Source organism: Typha angustifolia, chromosome 10 (genome assembly GCF_048772165.1).
Source record: "Typha angustifolia cultivar Huaian chromosome 10, ASM4877216v1, whole genome shotgun sequence".
NCBI classification, from domain to species: Eukaryota; Viridiplantae; Streptophyta; class Magnoliopsida; order Poales; family Typhaceae; genus Typha; species Typha angustifolia.
The window spans coordinates 8221873-8242599 of NC_133248.1; the positions used below are offsets into that span (position 1 = coordinate 8221873).

Consider the following 20727-nt stretch of genomic DNA (forward strand, 5'->3'; position numbering starts at 1 on the left):
CATCATTGTATTAGTTTAAGAAATAGTTTGAACAGTAACGTACTTTATAAAATATTTTATATTGTAGCAATACTTTGGTCAAAAAGTCAAAAATTGGAAAGGAAATAAAAATCATTTTACCCAACAAAAGCTTCTTTCATCATCCAATTTTAGGAAGTTGGGAGGGTACCCCACTTGTTACAAGTTTTAATCCACCGCCAAACAAACCTAGGAGAGCAACACAGCGTCGCAACAACTAAAAGTAATAGCTTCAACTAAAAGTAATAACTTAACAGTACAACAATTTGAAGCTTAGATTTAATGACTATATTTGTTAGATAAAAACTTAGTGAGACTTAAATGCTTTCAAATAAAAAAAAATTATTTAAAAAAATGCGTTTTTCTTAACCTTTGTTCCCTCTAACCTATGGAACCTTAATCTTGTACATTCTTCCTTTTAATAACCATAACTGGGCTTAGCCCATTATTCTCGACAAAAGAAAAAATTGTAAATGAAATGATTTAGGATTCACCGATTTAAATGAGTTTGCACTCGTAAAAGTGTAAGTTACACTGAGATCGTCAGAGATGATCCTTAGCATATCCAACAACAAGAACATAATGCCACCAAGGAGTAGTAATTTATTTAGACAGGATCAAAAAAGAACATGTAATAAGGTAATAAGAAAAGAGAGCCTCTGCTTTGTGCAAAACCTTACAAGTAGTAAAATATAGATCTTGAAGATCTTTTATTAATAATTGTACTAAAATATTTCCAATTAGAACTTTTTCTCCAATAAAAAGAATATATATATTTATATATAGAGAGAACAGATCTCCAAAACCAAATAAGAGGCGCACTAGCTTTCATATTCAACTATACCTGTATTGGAAGATCCACAAAAGTCTTCCATGACAGGTAAATTCAAGAAACCGCGGGCAAAGAAAAGATATCAATATTCACCTGATAATGAACAAACACGTCAAACCACCTGAAAACAGGAGCAATAATAAATTTACAAGAATTAGGACTTACAAAGATCACCAATAGAAGCTTCCGTTTTATAAGTTATTACAACAAATTCACCAAAAATGTACTAAATCCCACACTATAAACCTGCATGGAAGGCTGCGTTTGGATTGCAAACTCTTGCTCACTGAGCTCTTCATAACCTCGATTGCTGACAACGTGGAAAAGGATAGACAACTGGCCAGGAAAGAAGCATCTTATGACTATGTTTTAGAATTGGATCCTGATTGTACCCTCTGATACACTTGACGGCGCAAGAAATTCATATAATCCTGAAAATGAAGGGTGCTCATAGCATCAAGATTGTAATGATCAAATGAAACTAAAACAGGAGAAATCAAGACAAGTCCAAAAAAGTGTCTGCTGATGACGTGAAATATATAATGTGCATCTACATATGTATGAAAACTACAATTAAATTGACTTGAGCATAAATCACATGATGGACTCAAGATATTATTTTTCCTTCACTTCAGGTTTTGATTGTATCCCAACTGACGTCAGCACAGAGAAATAGATACTCAATTCAGATCAAAAAGATAGCCAATGAAGAGGCCAATGGATAAGAAAAGGACCAAATGTTGTTTATAGCATTCGCAATGGCTAGCAGCCTGAAATCTGGAATATACTTTGGTAAAAATCTGAAGCAAGTCTAGCTCTAATTGTGATGTTCTTCCCTACTATGACAAATCAGCAGCCAAAACAGGAACAATCCAGAAAAAAGAACATGGCTATCAAGTATGACGATGACTACTGCATCCAACTAAATATTTTGCAAAACAGAGTTACAATAAGATAAAAGAAGTAGAGTCACTGAAATTACACCCTTAATAAAAGAAATAGAAAAGAACCTGATCATAATTTCTGATAATAAGAAAGTCCAAAAGTATGACCCATGCTGTATCACCATTTATGTCTGTTTACACTTTAACATTTGCAATTTAGTTGCCAACAAAAAGGTGTGGTGTCAATGTATCATAGAACTTAAACTACATGGTAGCACCTTGCATTTTGGCATAACAGCAAGGGGTTAAAATATATTTTTCCCCAATTTCTAACAAATGATGAAATGGCCAGGTTTCAATTAGTAAAATGTTTCTAGGGAAGCTAAAAGGATCATCGTTTGCATCAATGTCAATTATTAACTGAGAATGACTTGTACCTTTATTCTATATAGATCTAGACCAAAGAAAGATATTGAATAAAAGTGCCAAGAGAGTTTTGATATTAAAGCAGATAATCATTAGCTAAATCTTGGAATTTCAGACTGCAAGAACAAATAGGAAACTTAAAACATACATTTGCTAGATCAGTATTGCAGCTAAGTTCTTCAACAAGATCCTGGAAGCTGTTATCTTCACCATGCAGGCTATCAGCACCTTCAAGAACAGCTTCAAAAATATTTCCAGGAGTATCATGTTGTTCTATTCTTTCACGAGCTTGATGGAGATCAATCTGACAATTTAATATGAATAAGAGAAACTGTCAGTAGCACGTAGAGATACTTCAAGTCATATTATCTAGGACTCCACTAGAGAAGCTTATCTCTTACATTCTCGAAATGACACAGAAGATTGGAAAAAAAAATATAAGGCTTAATACAAACTATCGAAATAAGTAAAAAGAACAGGAAATTCATGGTCCCGAATTTGCTTTCCAATACAGTTCTAAGAAGATAAGTTCTTATTGTCTACTGTCAAGAAGAGATGATGCACCAGGCCATACAAAAGCTTCTCCTAAAAGACAATACAGCCAACTTTAATCAAGGAGAAGTAAGCTGAAAACAGTCATGAAATAATTGAAAAGGTAAATCATAAAATAGAGGACGTAAAAAGAATCAAATACTCATGATATGAGTTTCACAGAAGACTAACATAACGTGTCTACAACCAGAGAAAAAGTTCCATTTTTTCATGCTAGGATAAGATAACCAAAACATCCATCCCTAGATGTCCTATATCATGCAGTAGTAAAATTCACCAGTTAGTTCCAATCTGCCCCATGAACAATAGGAAGCACTTCATTTAGACTTTTTTCCAAATGGGAGGTAGGTTATGTTCCACAGAAAGTTGGGCAACAAAAATGATAATATAAAAGAAATATTATTGGTATCAATTTCTGCATTCAAAATAAGTAGCAAAATTTGATATGGTTCAACAAGTCAACTATATAAGGTGGTGCAATGGTTTGAAGTTTCATCCGAAACTGAGATGTTTTGCCGTAACGTTTCACATTTAGGTCCTATATAATTTGACACTCTCCCCCCTTAAACTAGCATCCATCCGAAGCATAATAATAACTTTTCAGTGTATGCTTTAAATTCAAAGCCTGATTTGACTTGAATCCAACTTGCACCTGACTCAATATCAACTTCATTGCTTAAATGTTATTAAATTTTATGTGATGCGTTAAAAAATAAGATAAATAAGACTAATTATCAAAAGAAGTCTGAAACCAATACAACAGAACTAGAACCCAAAATATTTTGTTTTTTAAACAAGCCAAAACCCAAATAGAAATTGAAGTTCGAACTATGGGTGGTACAAGTGTGTATGTCTGCAAAGCCGAGCTACTTATATAAGGAAACATCGAAGTATGCGACAGACGGAAATATTAAATATAGAACATCTGTGGCATCCTCCTTAAAAAAAATGACTATGGAAGGCCTTAGAATTATAGATTTAGGAAGAGATTTAGGAATGTTTCCTCCTTAGAACATTATAGAGATAAACACAGATTTAAGAACACAGTATTGCCATGCTGAAGGCATGGGGCGTGCTGATCTTGGCTCCTTTGGCACACAGAACAGTCTTGGCAAGTCGAATAAACATTTCTAGGGTTTTAAAATAGGTTTTAAGATATAATATAAAGTCATTCAATACTAGATATTAATGCAACGTATGCAATTAGTTTAAATAAATTTTTAATCTCATCATTTATCCCATTTTTTCTCAAATTTCCTAAGGTGGGGCAAATAGCTTCAGAAAAATCAAACCTTCCCTTTGATTTCTAAAATTTTAAGTATAATCTATGCTGATCAAGCACCACAATGCAAGAGGTATAAAAAGAAATAAAATAGACCCCAAATTGATTTGTTTAAAGTAAGATATGCTTAATTCCTAGTGGCATGATACATATCGACCTATGCCAACCGTGGCAATTGACACGACAATCCATGATGCTAGCAAATATTGCTTATAAGAAATAAGAAAAAAGATCAATTATACACCTGAGCATTTCTATCGTGTGACACATCAGCACCACGTGTTCCACCAGCTTGTGTCTGAGTTCCAGATTGCAAACCATTAACTGTTGTAGGGCGTGCCAATCCCCTGCCAAGAGCTTGTGACACAACAGGCATCATCTGTTGAACCATTCTTGAAAAATCAATTCCACCTCCGCCCCTACCTAAACCTGGAATCATGCTTCCGAGGTCTTGGTCTTGTCCTTCTACCTGTTGCACAATGTTATTCAATGTGTTCCTCATTGCAGGTATCTGCGTACACTGCTCCATCATGTTCCTCAAATCAGAAGGAGAGCCAACTCCAGTCTGCTCAGCCACATTCGTCAAGAGACTGTTAAATGCAGGGGTCTGGAGGACATTTGACAACATGCTGTTAAAATCAATTTGTCCTTGGGCACCACGTCCTCCCAATGACATTCCTTCCAAAACCTGACCGATAGAGGACACAGGAGTAGAGGAACCATGTGAATCAATTCCATTTGCATCAGAGCTTTGGGAAACAAGGGTTTGCAGAACCTGTTGGCCCTTAGTAATAGATTGCTGGTTTTGGTTGACTAAAGATGTGTCACGAGATACATTACTACTGGTGGGCTTTGCTGGTTTACCCCGTTTCTGAGATATTAAGAAAGCATAAGTATATAAGATAATGAATGCCAATATTATTCTAACTATCATCAATACTAAAAAGTGCATTAAAGAGGGAAAAATCGTGCATGCTACAAGCAAACTAAGTCTTTTATCACCTTGGACTGCAAACCTCCAAGACCCAAGCCCAAGGGTGGCTTGTCACTCTCGACATTCCTACTGGACCGTGAAGCACGCATTTCACCATCTGACTCTGGATTTTGTTCCCCAGATTTATCAACTGATGAACTGCTAGCTGCACAGGGTTGGCAATTCTTAGAGTTGCCTGCCAAGCTAGTAGTTAATGAGCCCACCAAATCTGAAGGTCCATTATATCCCAAACTGGGAGAAAAACCAGGACCCCTTTGCTGGATCTGAGAATAGAAAAGCAGATAGATCGATAATTTCTTTAATGGAAGAAATCGCAACTGATGTAACAATGGAAAAATACCTGATTCTCACATTCTTTCATGTTAACAGAAGCAACTGTTTGAGCAGAATCATCCCTACTAACATTGTTGATACCGCCCACACTATTATCCTGACTACTTAAATCAAGCTCAACTTTGTTCACTGGCAAAGATTCTGGGAAAATGATAAAGGTGATACAAGGAAATGGAAAACATTACTTCCACCATATTTTAAAACAGAAGTTCATGCACCAGAAATTCCAAAAATCAAAGTACCTGTTGAACTGGTAAATGGTGTGATATAGGACTGCATGCTAGAAGATGATGAGCATTGGCCTTCAGTAGTGCTCAGAAGTTCACTTCCTATTTGTGCACTTGTTGATGTAACAAGTGAGGTACGTTGTACTTCATTGTTGGCATCTGGATGAGATCCTTGAACTTCAGAATTTTGGGAAGAAAGGGAAGAGAAAGGTTGACCTCGTTCATTCCCAGAAAGGGCACTGGAAACACGTGCACTAATTTGTGCTACAACAGCAGAGAGACCACTAGCTCCTGAAGAGGTTTGAGGTGCAAGAATTGGCACAAATCCAGAGCTCACAGTTGGATGAGAACCTTGAGAAGAGGCTGATTGGTTAGGGAGTGATGATTGAGACCTCACACTGACAGGGTACATAACATTAAGGACATGACTTGCAGTCTCAGAAGGGGAACGTCCTGGTATAGCAGTAAGAATAGTCCTTGGTGGTAATCCTCGCATTGAATTTGAATCACCTGAATTATTCACATTTTGAAATACTTGTTCTACAATCGGCTGTTCTCCATGACCAACGTTCCCTGAATTTGTCCTTGTATCAGCAGATGCAACACCGGATGCAGCAGAGGAACCTGATTTTGTCAAAGAAATTAGCTCCAATAGAAGGAGATAGTTGCAGGTTGATAGATTAGGTCACTCTAAAAAGGGAAAATAACCCTCTTACCAGCATGAATATGGATGTTGATGTTCCTCGAAGGATCTCCACCACCAAGCTGACCTGAAACTCCATTAACAATTGGAGCAGTGGATGCACCAAATAAGGAGCTAGTCTGAAGAGGAAAAGGCTGCACATCGAAAGTTATATGTTACTACAATGTGGTCAACAAAGTTTTCAAATGACGAGATGACAGAAAAAGGAACAATTTGAACATTCACCTGAACCATTATAGGGTTTGGTCCTGTTGCAGAAATGTAAACTGATGGACCAGCATTCACAAAAGACTCGGCCTGCACCATCAAAAGAGTTTAGCTTTCTTCACAAGTCAAGCTCACATACCTTGAAGAACATCAGCAGAAGACAACATACAGGAGATTGTCCCATCCGAAGTGTCATTGTTGTCCGGCCAAGCTCCAAAAGCATGGCACCTAAATGCTGCATAGCTACTCCTAAATGCATTGCCTCACTCTGAATCTGATTGCGCACTGCTGTATCAGTAGAAAGAGCTTCTCTCTCTAGGCGTTGCGCAATGTGCTTTACAGAAACAACAATAGAAATTGAAAAAATTACTTTTTAGTGAATGCTTATACATAAATATTTTACAGCAAAAGTTAAAGAGACAAACATCTTAAGATAATTCTCACTAAAGTCCATGGGAAGGATTTAAATGGTCAAGATAAACAGATGCAAGGAGCATATATGAAACCAAAATTTAAAAAGCAACTGTGGTATGCAAATAGTCATGCCACCATATAATAGAATATATAATTTCAGGATAATTGCACTTTGTGATTTTCACTTTCATCCCCATCATTTTTTCTCTATATAATTGGGAAGAATGGCGTGCCAAAAGTGTGTGCTATGCCGAAATCCAGTTACCACGAGCCGAGCCACTCTAATATATTATTTAGAGTCTTTATATATGTTTTTTGTTTGAATATACATAATAAGGCCTACATTAGAGTCTTTTGTACTTATAATATTGTAAATAACCTATTTTATAAAAGATATAGCAAAAGTCAAGTAGAAAGATGATTCAATAAATAATATGATTGAATAGATTAATTGACAATAGCTCAATAGTTATAACTAAAATCTAGTTGAGCATAGTTAATCCAACATGATCTTATATCAACTTTGACCCAATTTAAATGAATTTGTCATATTAATTTTGAATTTTTTTGAAATTAGGAAAATTTTGGTGGAAATCTAATCCTACTAAAAGTTTAGCTAAAAATTATAAAGTTTGGAATCAAATCAACTCATATAGAGTTAATCTGATATGTTCATATGCCAATTTTGACGCAATTTAAATGAGTTTGATTTGGTGGAAATTTTGGGAAAATCAAAATTTTTATTTGATTCCAATATTTTAAAGCATAATTATAAAAACCAAATCCGTCCAAGTGGTCAGACCAGTGAACCGACTATTAACTCGGTTCGATTTTATTATCAGACCAGATAAGCAATCGATCGAGTATAAAGCGACTAACCCAGTGGTTGAACAAGTGACCCATGCAACCCAGCTATTTTTTGGCGAACTAATCGAGTCAACTGCTTTTAAAAGTTACCCAATTATCCCTAATATTTAATTATTCTATTCTATAAATGAATGGTATTTTAGTCCCAAAATTTTGAAAATGTTTTAATTAATAATATATCTGTGTTTTAAAATTAGCTTTTTTTTGCACACATACCCTAAAAAGGCACTTATTTACTTGTACGTCTCTCTAAAATTTATACTTATATGTATATCGCTCAGAATACACAATTTTTACATATATACTTTTTAAAATCCTTATTTCTTGCATGAATATCCTTTGGAGTAAATTACCAATAAAATTTGAACAATTTAAATGTAAAAATATAGAAATATCCTTATTTAAGTTTTGAAATATTTCTCTTAGTTAATAACATTTTTATCTTTTTTTATTAAATAGCTTAATTTAAAAAGTAATTATGAGGATATCTATATAAATAACATATATTTTGAGGGATATACATACAATTATACTACTTTAGTAGATATTTTTTTATTTTTATAATTATTTAGAACTATATATATATACATATATATATATATATATTATTTAAATAATTTTAAAAACCAGCAATCAGACTAAGGGAACCACTGATTGAACCAATAACCCAATGACATGACCTCTGATCGAGTCAATATCTGATCTGATTCTAATAATTATGTCATGGATGATCATGTCGGCAACGTACCAGCACATGACACGAGGGGTGCTGCCATGCAGCACTCCTAATAATACCACCGCTCATTATTGACTTGGTCGTCGAGCTACTTTGCCGATGGCTATCGCTGTCGCCGTCGCCTGAGCTTGCGTCGGGTGCCCTAGCCCAAGGGAGGAGGAAGAGAGATCGAGATATCCGAATCCGCAACTTAAGTTTTTAATCGATAACCTTCTCTCTCTCTCTCTTTCTCTCTTCCTCCTCCTCCCTCAAGCTCGGGTGGCAGCGAGTAGCAATCGACAAGCGGCGATTGGCAACGGTAACAACGAAGGAGAAGGTGAGTATCCCTTTTTTTTTCTCTCCTTCACTTACGACATGGCCGGCAAATGTCGCGGCACGTGCCGTGCCGGCCGGTGGTCAGCACGGTCCGTGCCTGTGGCACAACCATCGTTGAATTATGTTTCAAATAGTATTTTTTGTAGATCTAGCACCAAAATGCTAGATCTATATATAATGACCCTTATAAATAATAAATCTAACAAAATGGAGCATAGATCTATCATTTGTAGATTCCAAATTAGTTTTAAAGTGTAAAGAATTAAAAATAAAAAACATTGTGCCAACTAGCAAGGGTCTGCACAAGTTTATGCCAATTCAACATGCACTTGTGCCGACCGACATGGCTCGGCACACCTCGGCATTGGGATGTGCAAGTATTGGCAGGGAAAGTTTCAATTAGTACACCCATCATGATTAACAGGACCTCCTCAACTACCCAAAGTTACCAACTGTTGATAATGTTAGAAAAAGTTACAAAATGATTAGTATACCCCTAAAACATCTACTCCACTGAAGGGCTATTGGATCATCACTATTCCAATAATGATTAAAAGGGTTATTGAGGGATTGTTTGCAGTGGTATAAGTAGTGGTAATAGAGGAATTTATATCTTATGTTAGGGTTTGGGGAGAAAGAGCATTACAAAGGCTAGTGATGGTGCTGAAATGTATATCTAGATTTGGGTTTGGGAGAGAGATGAGGAGAATTAGAAGGATTAGTCATGATAGTTGTAGTGGTGACCAGTGAGATTTATATGTAAGATTATAGTTTGGAAGAAACATGAGAAAGTGGAGGAAGAAGAGAACAAGTGTGGTTGAGGAAGAAGATATTTTGATCAATAATAAGGTCATGTGCTTAACATGTGACAACTTTCTGTTAGAAACCCCAATAGTAAACTTACAAATGGAACCATCTAAGAACTTTCTCTCGAGAAAAAACAAAAAACAAAATAAACTGACAAAAGGATACAGTTGATGATTTTGGATAGCTGAAGGGAGTTGTCAAGAAAAAAAATTAGGGTAAAAGTGAAAATCACCTATATTTGAAGGGGTCAGAGTGTAATGATCTCTATAATTTAAGTGGACAAAACATACAACTAAAGGACCATAAAAACTTTGCCAGCATGCACATTTGTAGTTGCATACCAAACAGATATCCAGACTAAAAATACTAAAATAGTATATTATTTAAATTCATTATATATTAAACATAGTCATTGAAAGTCACCAAATAAATGGGTTAAGGTTGCTAAATGATATGCAGAAAAGTCATACTCATCAATATTCCCTCAATAATTAGAATGACAATATACATACATCATTACCGTGTAACATGACAAGTCAATGTCTCTAACAAGTACAATAAGTTGATAACTGCCAACAACAAAGCATCAAATCAAACATGATAGATATAACAACAGAACTTAGCAGTGTAAAATAAGCTCTTTGACATTGAGACAGCTCAAAAGCAATTTATTTCTGGCTCAGTTCAAGCTTGCTCCCTTGTAAACAAATCAAGCTCAAGCTCATATAGCAGAGTTTGAGTTACTTTTGGTTTGCTAGGTCTTGGCTCAAATTAGCTCATACACATCTGTATGCTACAAAAGCATATAGTATATATATTTATGTGGATACTTCATATTTAATCCCTAGATGATTGATGACATAGATTAAGTGAATAACTTATAGGTGTCTTTCTTGCCCTCTTCTTTTATCCAATGGTTGAACCTAGATGCCAGCTTGGGTGCCTAATCATATACATGTAATAGAAGGTCTAGTCATTTTGGAACCAAAACCAGGCTTGAGCTGGCCCACTAGTTCGACTAGAGTTCAACCCGAGGTTGAGCTTGGCTAATATTAGTTTCAAACCAAGTTGAGCCAAACTCAACACACAAGCTCGGCTTATTTAAAAGTTTAAACCCAAACAAAGGGCCAAAAAAATGAACAACAATCACCAAAATTGGAGACACATGAAGTTTCAATCTGTCAAAACTCAAAACAACAATACAACGTAGAGTTGATATTGCTTATGAAGGCATATGAACAATGGTGCATGTATGGTATATGCATGCAGATATACTGATGTGATCATGCCGCCCACTTATGCATACACTGGTCCACATTCAATGTTGCACATTGACCAGTTTACCAGCCATCACCACCTATATATTTACATATGTACCCCTACACAGGGAACTTCTTCAAACAATGTGAGAAGCAGAGGACCATTCACTCTACGACAACATAACCTGATGTACGCAGTTTCCGGTATTCTCCTGGTCCCTTGTGATCCTCACTGAAAGGAAATTTACATAAGATATGGACTAAAAGGAGTATTCTAGTGATATTGGGCAAGGTTTGCAAAAGTCAATTGTTGCCCGGAACGAGGATGTTGAATATCGGACAAGGTAGTATAAGCAAGGTTCCAAAAATCGGTATCGGGATCAGGATCGGCCGTTCGAAAAAACGATACGTATCAGCAGTATCAGCCGCCTGTATCGGATCGGACTATTTTAATTAAATAAAATTCTAAATATTATTAAAAATGTTAGAGAAATTTCTAAAAATTTAGAATTATAAGAAAATAAGAAATAATAATTACTCGCATATAAAGCCTAAAAAGTAAAAATCTCTTTTTCTCCCTCTCTTCTTTTCTATCCCTCTAATTGTTAGTCTAAACTCTAAAGTATTCATTCTCTCCCACATTCTTTTTTTTATCTTTTTCTCTCTCTTTCTCACCTTTTTTTTTAATCTTTCCCTCTCCCTCACTCTCTCTTCCTTTTTTCCTCTTTCATACCCTTTTTTTAATCTTTCCCTCTCCCTCACTCTCTCTTCCATTTTCTCTCTCTCTCATACCCTCTTTTTTTTAATCTTTCCTCTCTCTCACTCTCTCTCGCTTTCCCCCCCCCCTCTCTCTCTCTCCTTTTCTCTCCCTCTCTCTCTCTCTCTCTCTCTCCTTTTCTCTCCCTCACTCTCCCTTCCTCTCTCTCCCTCACTCTCTCTCTCCCTCTCTCTCTAGCTGCTGCTGACTCAGCCGATCCCACTCGGGATCGGCCGAAACTCGAATCCTTGAGTATAAGTATCATATCAGCCCTAAATTGGGTAGCCTCCATAAAGGAAAAGGTATGTGAGAAACGTTAATATGGCTTGAGCATCCAAAGAAGACCATAAAGCACACAAAATTAAGAAGGGTTTTCAGTCTACTCGATTTTATTGACAAGAAACGGGGCTTCTTGGCAACAACTTTGGAGGGCTAATACAGTCAATAGACAGTCAAAAGTGTAATGCAGCAGTTGATCCATTTTATTGAAAAGGTCTTGGATATTGATGAAGTCATTCTTGAACCTTTTACTGCTATGAAGAATAATAAGTTTTCATGACCATTCAATCAGTATGGATAATAAGATTGCTTTTCCTTCATGTTTAATAATACATAAGTAGACTTACTTAAGACATGCGTCCAATCCATCATATCAGTTCTGGTCCAAATAATAATATAATGCCAAACATTGTAAATAAAGTACTCCAACAAAGTCCAAGATAAGAACATACAGAAAGCGCAGATGTTGCATTGCCACTAAGAAGTAGTCGTGCTCGCTCAATAACTGAGCCCAACAGCTGAGGAGTTGGTGGTCCTCTAAATTGCAAAGACGCATCTTCAGTTCTCGGAGGAAATTGAATGTTGGTAAGTGTAGATGACTGAGAACCTTCATAATTCATTTAACATATTAAATATCGTAACCACATATTTCCCAGGTAATGAACATCACAAACAGTGAACTGACCATTATTTTGCAATGCTAAGTCCATGCGACCAATGAAATCCAAAAGAGTTGTCAAAGAATCAGGAATAACCTGAATAAAGAAAACCAATGTATCAAAGATGATATGAACTATGAAAAGATCAGAAGAAAGATATTTACCATATGCCGAGATAATGTCCCAGCAGGTCGAAATTGTGATATTTGAGCTGGATGATTGAGAATTGCAAATCCTGGCTGTACCATGTTACCCAGCTGAGCTCTATTACTAACATTCCTTGCCCCTTCTGTTTCTGCATTTGGAGGGATCTGATTGGACAGATAAGAACATACATCACTATGGCAACTAAAAACTAAAGCAAATTCTGAAGCCTCAAAGGAGCCCACATACAGTAGGAGATGAATTGTTGCTCACTCCTCCAGGGGGAGCAATTGACCCTACCCCCAAAGAACGCAAAAGTTCCCCAACACCCTACAAATAATTGATAAGGCAGCTTAAATTAAGAAATATGGAGCTCAGATAACAAGAAATACCAGTCCAACTTCAACCAGGCAAATCACAACAGAAAACATACCCGAGCAATATCAGCTACTATTGCTTCTCCATTATCAGCAATATTAACACTCCCAACAACAATGCCATGTGCAACTTGTCCAGCCCTATTGGGCAGTGCACTGCCAGTAGAATCATTTCCTATAAATGGATGTACCACTTGTGAGACTCTAGACTACCGTACAAAACAAAGTTCATTGTTAAACAAATAACAGAAACTAGTGAAATAAAAATTTAAAAAAAAAATCAATAAAGAATGACACAACATGTTCTATAACATTGGTCATGATTGATGATTGAACTTTGGTTACCATTATTAGGAGTGCTTTCTCCCGAAGCTGTCCCAGGTGTATGTTGTGATTGAACTGGTTGTCTAGCAACCAAATGTAGTGTATGCCCATCTTCCACATCTATGCATTGTCAAAGGTACAAATATGCAAGTCTAACAAAAGAAAAGGAAGTGGCGAAACTTATTGAAAATATATCAGCTTCCAATGACATGCAAGTAAAAGAATAGAAAGAAAATTATGAACATCCATTTAATAAAAATTATTAAACTGAGACATTAAGGCTTTGTTTGGTTTGAGACTAAGTCTCAAACACGATTAGTTAATCTCATTTCTTAGTCTTAATTTTTTGAAGAGAAAACTTGATTAGATATGAAAAAAATAAAAAGATTTAGTTACTCAACTAATTTAGGGGTTCCTAAACTCAAAGCAAACAATGTAATATGATAATATAGAACATATAAGAAAAATCTTCCATTGAAAAACTAAGTGTACGGGTTTCTCTACAATATCAAAGATTGCCGCTATCTACAATATGACTGCATGACAACAAGGAGATGAAATTAGAAAACAAGATGCTGTTGTCGAAGATGCAATAAAACTTAGGTTTCCTACAAAATTATTTTCCAAATAGAGCACTAAAGTAAGGTAGATCTGAGTTCAACTTCAAGCCACCCAAAGTTGCTACTGATGTCTGGACTGTTGGGAAGTGCAGAGGTGTAGGGAATGCAAATAAGAGGTAGTGGAGAATGTGGATGGCTGCCTATTTTTGGTTCCTTTGGTCTGAAAGGAACAGTAAAACTTTCAAAAAATCTAAAACCAAGCAACCTGCAAAATTGATGCATCAAGTTAAAAATCTGTTTATTCGTCGGACAGGCATTAAAGCAGATGATTGGCAGACAAAAGCTAGGCTTCAAGTCCATGGAAGGAAGGACACTATCAATTTGGATGACTAGATTTGTTGCTTTCCTTTTGCTTTGATATGCTTTGTCTGGGTGTGGCATGATACATTTCCTCATTTTTTGGTTCTATTTTGATACCTGGTGTTAGGTGATGTGTATATCTGATGTAAACAGCTTGTGCATCTACCTCAGGTAGATACTATCTTGGATGTTTTGAAATGAAACTGAGCATATCTTGACTTTTGTCAAAAAAAGATATTTACCCCTAATGTAGGACATTCTCCAATTTTCAAATCTAAATTATAAGTAGGGGATGAGAATTGAAAATCTCTATTATGGAAAAGGTACCGATATCAAGAAAATCTGCATCTACAGTTCCTCTCATTACCATAACCAAAGTTCAAAAAATCGGGATCGATATTAGGATCAACATTTTGAAAAAACGATACATACCAGCCAGATCGACCGTATCGGTAACCAAACTTTTTAATTACGTAAAATTCAAAGTATTATTTAAAAATGCATGAAAACTTCTAAAAATTTAAAAAAAAAATTACTAAGAATAATAAATAAAGAGAGAAAAACTATGGTGCAATAAAAATTAAAAAAATTAAAGATTAGAAAAAGAGTAAGTTGAAGAAAATCAAATAAAAAAAAAACTATAGTGCAGTGAAGAAGAAGAAATATAAACAAGAAGAAAAGAGAGAGTAAAAGAAATAAAAAAAATTAAGAGAGAAATAAAAAAATAAATTAGAAAATTATATACCAGAGTTCGTCGGAGTTTACCGGAGTTCGCCGGAGCTAGATCTTTCTATAAGAGAAACAATGGTTATATGGTCAGGAGAGAAAAAAAAAAGAGTGAAGGAAAGAGAGTAAGAGAGAGAGTGAAAAGAAAAAGTGAGAAAAAGTTCAGATAATGCATGATCATAGCGTTGATAGCTTAAGATGGAAAAGGCAAATTACATAATCTAAAAGTGATCTCATAGGATGTGATCAAGAGAATTAAAATAAATTAAATCATGAAATGAAAATAAAGGGATTGAAAAGAAGAATTGGCACAGGATGTGAAGAAAGAGTTTGAAAGATAATGTCAATGCAAGATTTTCACAATAACACACTAATCCTCATAGTTCATAGTGATATAATTCATGAGTTCCATTAAACAGTTTGAACTTTTGGTTTTCTTCTCGATTCCAGTCTCTTAAAAACCATTCAGAGTTTTGACACCACTCTAGTTTAGCGGTTTCGCATCAGCTTCTTTCTAGTGTACAAAATAATGAAACGATTCAAAAATTCAAAAAGAACACAGGACATTTCACAACCTTTCAGAACATCATATAAATCCTGGTGGGATCAACCACTACAAACAACAAGATCTTGCTGTAATTAAGAGAATGGGGAAGAAGATTGAAGGAGAGAATCGAATTATCAAAAAGAAAAAAAAAATGTAAGCAAGAAAACAGTACACACCTTATGCCGCCTACCCTCTCGAGATTAGCTTTTTCTTCGGCGGATTCTTGTAGTGGTAGTTGATCAGTTATTATCAGAGGGAAGAGGAAGAAGGGGTGGGCTAGACCGTGAGCTAATTAGTGAGAAGTAAAGAGAACTAAAATACCAATCAGGACATGGGTAGTATTCAAGTGTGAAAAATAAATCTGAAGTGCAGCTCAATAACTTAAAAGTAAGATCTAAAACTAATGATCAACATTCAACTGGTCCTGGCTGGATCCAATATGTTCGCACCAAAATAGAACAGTTTTGGCCAAGACACAATATAGTTCCACATTTTCTTTTAGATTTCAATGGAGATTCTGATAAGTCAACTGCTTTTTTACATTCTAGCTTCAAGACACTTATATCAAAATGTTAAATTCTCTCATTATTTGTTAACCAAGAGTTCCCGTGTGTCTGAAACTTCTAACAATGCACAGCATTTAAGTTACATATAAAAAGCTGCATCTTGAAACCTAAAGAAATAGAGGAACAGGAAAGATGCGACATCTATGTCACTCATGAAGATATTCAGGTGTAACATGATAGTTTCAGAAAAACACAGGAAGTAAAGAAATAGTGAACTAGTTCCATGAATGTCACGGAAAGAGAACCTTGAGTGTAAGGCATCTACACCAGAACTACATGCTTCATTCATTAGGAAAGCATATCAATTGTCAAATATCAACTATCTGATGGTTTGCAGCTTTTGTTTGCACTGTCCATGATATCATACCTGAGATATTCATACAATTCTTAACATTTTCTTCTTTTCTTTGTTCTTTTTATCTTCTTATGGTTAAGCTCATAATTAATATCATAAAGAACTTATGTACTCCAATCTTGAAGAAATGATACTTGAGTACTTGACCATTCACCAAAAAAGAAGTCCAAATATTCCCACTGAATACAGATGAGAGTTGGTTTTACTGATAATAAGAATTTAACTTTTACCGTGCACTTGACATAGAACTCTAGGGAAGGAAAGCAATGCATTTTATTTTCATGGTTCTAACTCTGGTTTCAAATGCACAATAGTCAGAGCTTATCGATGACCAAAGTCACCAAACATTCACTATAACCAAAATGACATTTTTTATAGTCACAAGCCAAATGCTAGACTAGAGAGAAGATTCAATAGGTGAATTAGACATTACTATAGCATTATTATATAGATCTTTCAAAAGTTTCTACTCTCTAATGCAAAATAAACTACAGTTAATTAAGCTAAACAAGAACGAAATACTACAGAGAAAGGATACGGTATTCGGAGAGCAGGTGATCATCCTTTAGAACTTTTCCTCTAAAAATCAACCGCTGCTGATCCACCGGAACACCAGTTGCATCTACTATCTTATCCTTCAAAACTGGCACTGGCATCTGAAAAGACCTTATAATTTTAGGTCAATAAAGTCATGAGCCAACTTCAAAAGGTAGTTTAAAAAGGAAATTTTGTATAATGTCATATTTTGATGGCATTATGCAAATACATGGTTCCTAATAGATAAAGTGTCAAATAATTATAAAGTAAGATGTTTCTGCCTTGTTCACAAATATCAATATTCCTCTCATATCATGTCCGTACTTACGTCATTACGTAAGAAGTTTTAACAAAGTCCAAAAGGTGGTGGGATGAGTCAAGAGTTGTGCATTGATTCTGAAGTCCAAGACATGATTATTCTTGGTTTACATAGTAATTCAAGGAGTACATTATGGTTCAAGACATAAGATGACAGATTCCATTGCAAGCAAAATGTTTGATTCCTTGTTTCCTGACACTAAGTGTTCTCCTTTTCTTTCTCTTCCTTGTCTGTGTTTCTTTTAGTGCTGCTACATTAGATTCAGGTGTGAGCCTCCCTACATCAAGCTGTCTTTATAATAATCACACTTGTAGATTTCCTCATTGTATACAGCATAAATCCCACCATATCCCTTATAAAGTAAGCAAACGGCCATTTTGCTACTAATAACTCTTTGTACACATTGACCATCCTTCTAACTCATATAATTCATCTGGAACTCATATAATTTGTCGGTGCTTTTAATGATGTCTAATGAACAAGGATTAATCAGGTCTCAGGTCTCTCAGGAGGTTCAACCTTTCAATAAGATTGAGAAAGGATCCAATAAGTTAAAGTGTCTATGAAGATCATAGAAAGTTGAAACCAATGTTGCAAAAATCATCTACAGTGTGTTGGTGGTCAAGCCACTGACTCCAGTATGAGGGTACATACACGGATGCATATGCAGTCTTGCAGTAAAAATATTAAAAAGAACTTTAGATAGTTTACATACAAGTGTATTGAATAATTTATCTTAATAAACTATTGAACTAATACATGGAGAATCATCCTCACAAAATCCGATCCATGAAGGTATGCTACTTTCCAATCATGTGATTACTCAAATATCTCTGAGTACTGATAAGTTGCATCAACAATTTTAATCAATAAAAAATTATTATGAAGCAAGATAGATATCTCAATATTTCAATATATTGCTTTCAAATGCACATAAAGGCACATAAGCATATGCAGTAGTTAGCAGTCAATGTACAAGCGCATATACATATGCAGTCTATATGTGGTCCAGGCACAATATTGCATATATGAGGCGTCTATCAGCTGCCACCACTTATGTGGGTGTATATGCTGTCTCTACAATTACCTTCTAAAACAACAGTTGAAATACCCAACATTACAAGAAACTCAACACTATAGGTACATGTTAAACACCTATAAAAACCAAAAAATAACAAACAAACAAGCCTCTAATGCCAACTATTTAATCTGTGTCAGTGATATGGACCCTTTTCCGCAAGCTGTCTCTATTTATTGCAAGGTTGAAGTTTTGTGTTGTTCAAGACTATAAATACAAAGTAACACCTCAGAGGCTCTAACATAATAGCTCTTTTATTATAGCATTTATCAGTTACTTATTAGCATCATCAATATCAAGGGTTATCTAAATTCATTTTGGCATGTAAAAGGCAAAACAACCAAAATATGCAATAAGAAATGTTTATTGCAAAGTATCTCCAGATAAACATAAATCTATAAAAATTAGCTCATATCAAAATAGAGCACAGAAAAATTAATACTAAAATTTAAGTTAAAAATATTACATACATCTAATGCCACATGTTTGCTTGTCATAATTCAAAAAACAATTAGATTTACACGATAGATTGTTGCAACCTGTTATTCTAGCAGTCTCATGATACATATGACTATATGAGCTCCACGCTTGTGCTCATAATGTTAAGTACTGTTAAAGTCAACCAATTTTAACTTTTCATAATACAGGCAATGGTAAGTGATTGTGTAAATTCAAGCCTACCAAGTATCAAGAGTGCAATTTAGAGATAGAATAGAGCATTACGTCTTTGTTCACACGAAATTTGTAGATCCGTGAATCCAGAGTTTTAATATTGATTTCGATTGTTGATTCCGAACCATCACCAACCTCTTGCCTCAAATTGCTGCCCTCCTTAAAAGCTTCATCAGCCATCCTATCAAAACTGAACATCTTTAAATGCATGCGACATAAAAATGACAAACAGCATGTGATTGCTTAATGAGTATATCATACAACTACCTTTTCCATCCAGACGGAAAAGCAATTGCATAAGAAATCACTTCTGAGAAAGGATGATTAATCCAGAGGAAGAAATAGCAAATGGTGTTCAAACAAATAGCAGAGACGCAGCATTACATTAACTGACTGCATCATGTAAGATTAAAAGTACGTCTGTGTATTTAAGAGATTACATCTATTCCTCTACTCTCATAACAAAAGAAATTTCATCATGCTGTCAACAATCTCAACCAACTATTGTCACCATATTTCTTTTGCATGTTATATGTTTCTCTCCATCATCTATTGATAGGCTTATAAATAGTGTTAAATACTTAAATATGGGGAAGAAGTCGACCAACCAAACCCTACATCCATTCAATATGTGACACATACTTGAGGTTTTCGCTTTTCATAATCGTGATGCTTATGGTTGCAATTTAAAGGAAGAGTTTATTCCACTGGCTCTTAGGGTTATTCATAGATATGAAGACGGTTCCTTGTAGCAAAAGCTATCTTTATCCTTCTTATAGATTGTCCATGTCTGCAGGATGGTTTACATCAATTAAAGAAGCCTTTACAGTTTACAGATACTTGCATCTGTCCCCTATTTCTTAGAATCTGATCTAATAATAAAATGCTTCTTCCAAATCAAGGGTAATATTCTACCTAAACCTGGCCATCAGCAGTCAATTGCAACGCGAACATAGCAATTCCGGTCTTTCTTTTGAACATATATCAACAGCAACTTACATGATCACACATCTAAACTTTCAGCAGAACTAACTCAGCCTATAATCCGTTTTCATTTGACCAACCCTGGAATGAAAAGATCAGCTTATCTCCTAACGGATTCATCACTTGCTGCAATGGCATCGGCTCAACTTTATATCAAACAAGGGAGCCATAAACAAGAAGGTATATTGTCGGAAATTCCCGTAAACCACCAAACAACCTGCTGCAACGTATCCAAGTTCTCAAATTTCGTTGGAGACCTAAATCTTTTTTGCAGAGCGTCAAATGAAACCAATCCAAAATCTATACGCATACGTAAACTGAGATCAAACAATACCTTCCGTAAAGAAGGATTCGATTAACACCAATAATCGAAGAAATACTCACCCGAATCAAACTCCACGCGACAGGGGGATCGACCCGTGGTTCCGCAACAAAATCGGTGCGATTTGGATCGGGATTGCGATCTACTTTTGTTCCTTCTAGAGTGGATTAGGGGAGATGGGCGGCAGGAGTATTACTTTCTATTCTCCTCTCCTTTTTCCTTGTCTTGGATTCGTCTTCCGTGATGGCGTTTCTGGAAGCGTCTAGAGAGCGCTTTTGTTGGTTGCTACGGTGTTCGGCGACCTC

The 20727-nt window shown here is 35.5% G+C and overlaps 1 protein-coding gene across 2 annotated transcripts; it reads right to left on the reverse strand.

The window, feature by feature from the left end:
• Window positions 1–917: 917 nt before the first annotated feature.
• Window positions 918–20727, reverse strand: LOC140768289 (uncharacterized). Of its 2 annotated transcripts, none has more exons than XM_073108524.1 (18): window positions 20485–20727; window positions 19168–19297; window positions 17049–17166; window positions 13418–13516; window positions 13129–13247; window positions 12945–13025; window positions 12716–12862; window positions 12578–12647; window positions 12345–12499; window positions 6628–6792; window positions 6477–6548; window positions 6265–6385; window positions 5564–6172; window positions 5329–5462; window positions 4997–5251; window positions 4239–4865; window positions 2309–2464; window positions 918–1281 (listed from the first exon to the last, which is right to left on the reverse strand). In XM_073108524.1, exons 2-18 carry the CDS (start codon window positions 19294–19296, stop codon window positions 1213–1215), a joined length of 3126 nt encoding a protein of 1041 aa, XP_072964625.1. In that variant the 5' UTR covers window position 19297; window positions 20485–20727; the 3' UTR covers window positions 918–1212. The 2 variants fall into 2 exon arrangements, with proteins under 2 accessions (XP_072964625.1, XP_072964626.1); XM_073108525.1 differs by having other exon boundaries at window positions 19168–19306.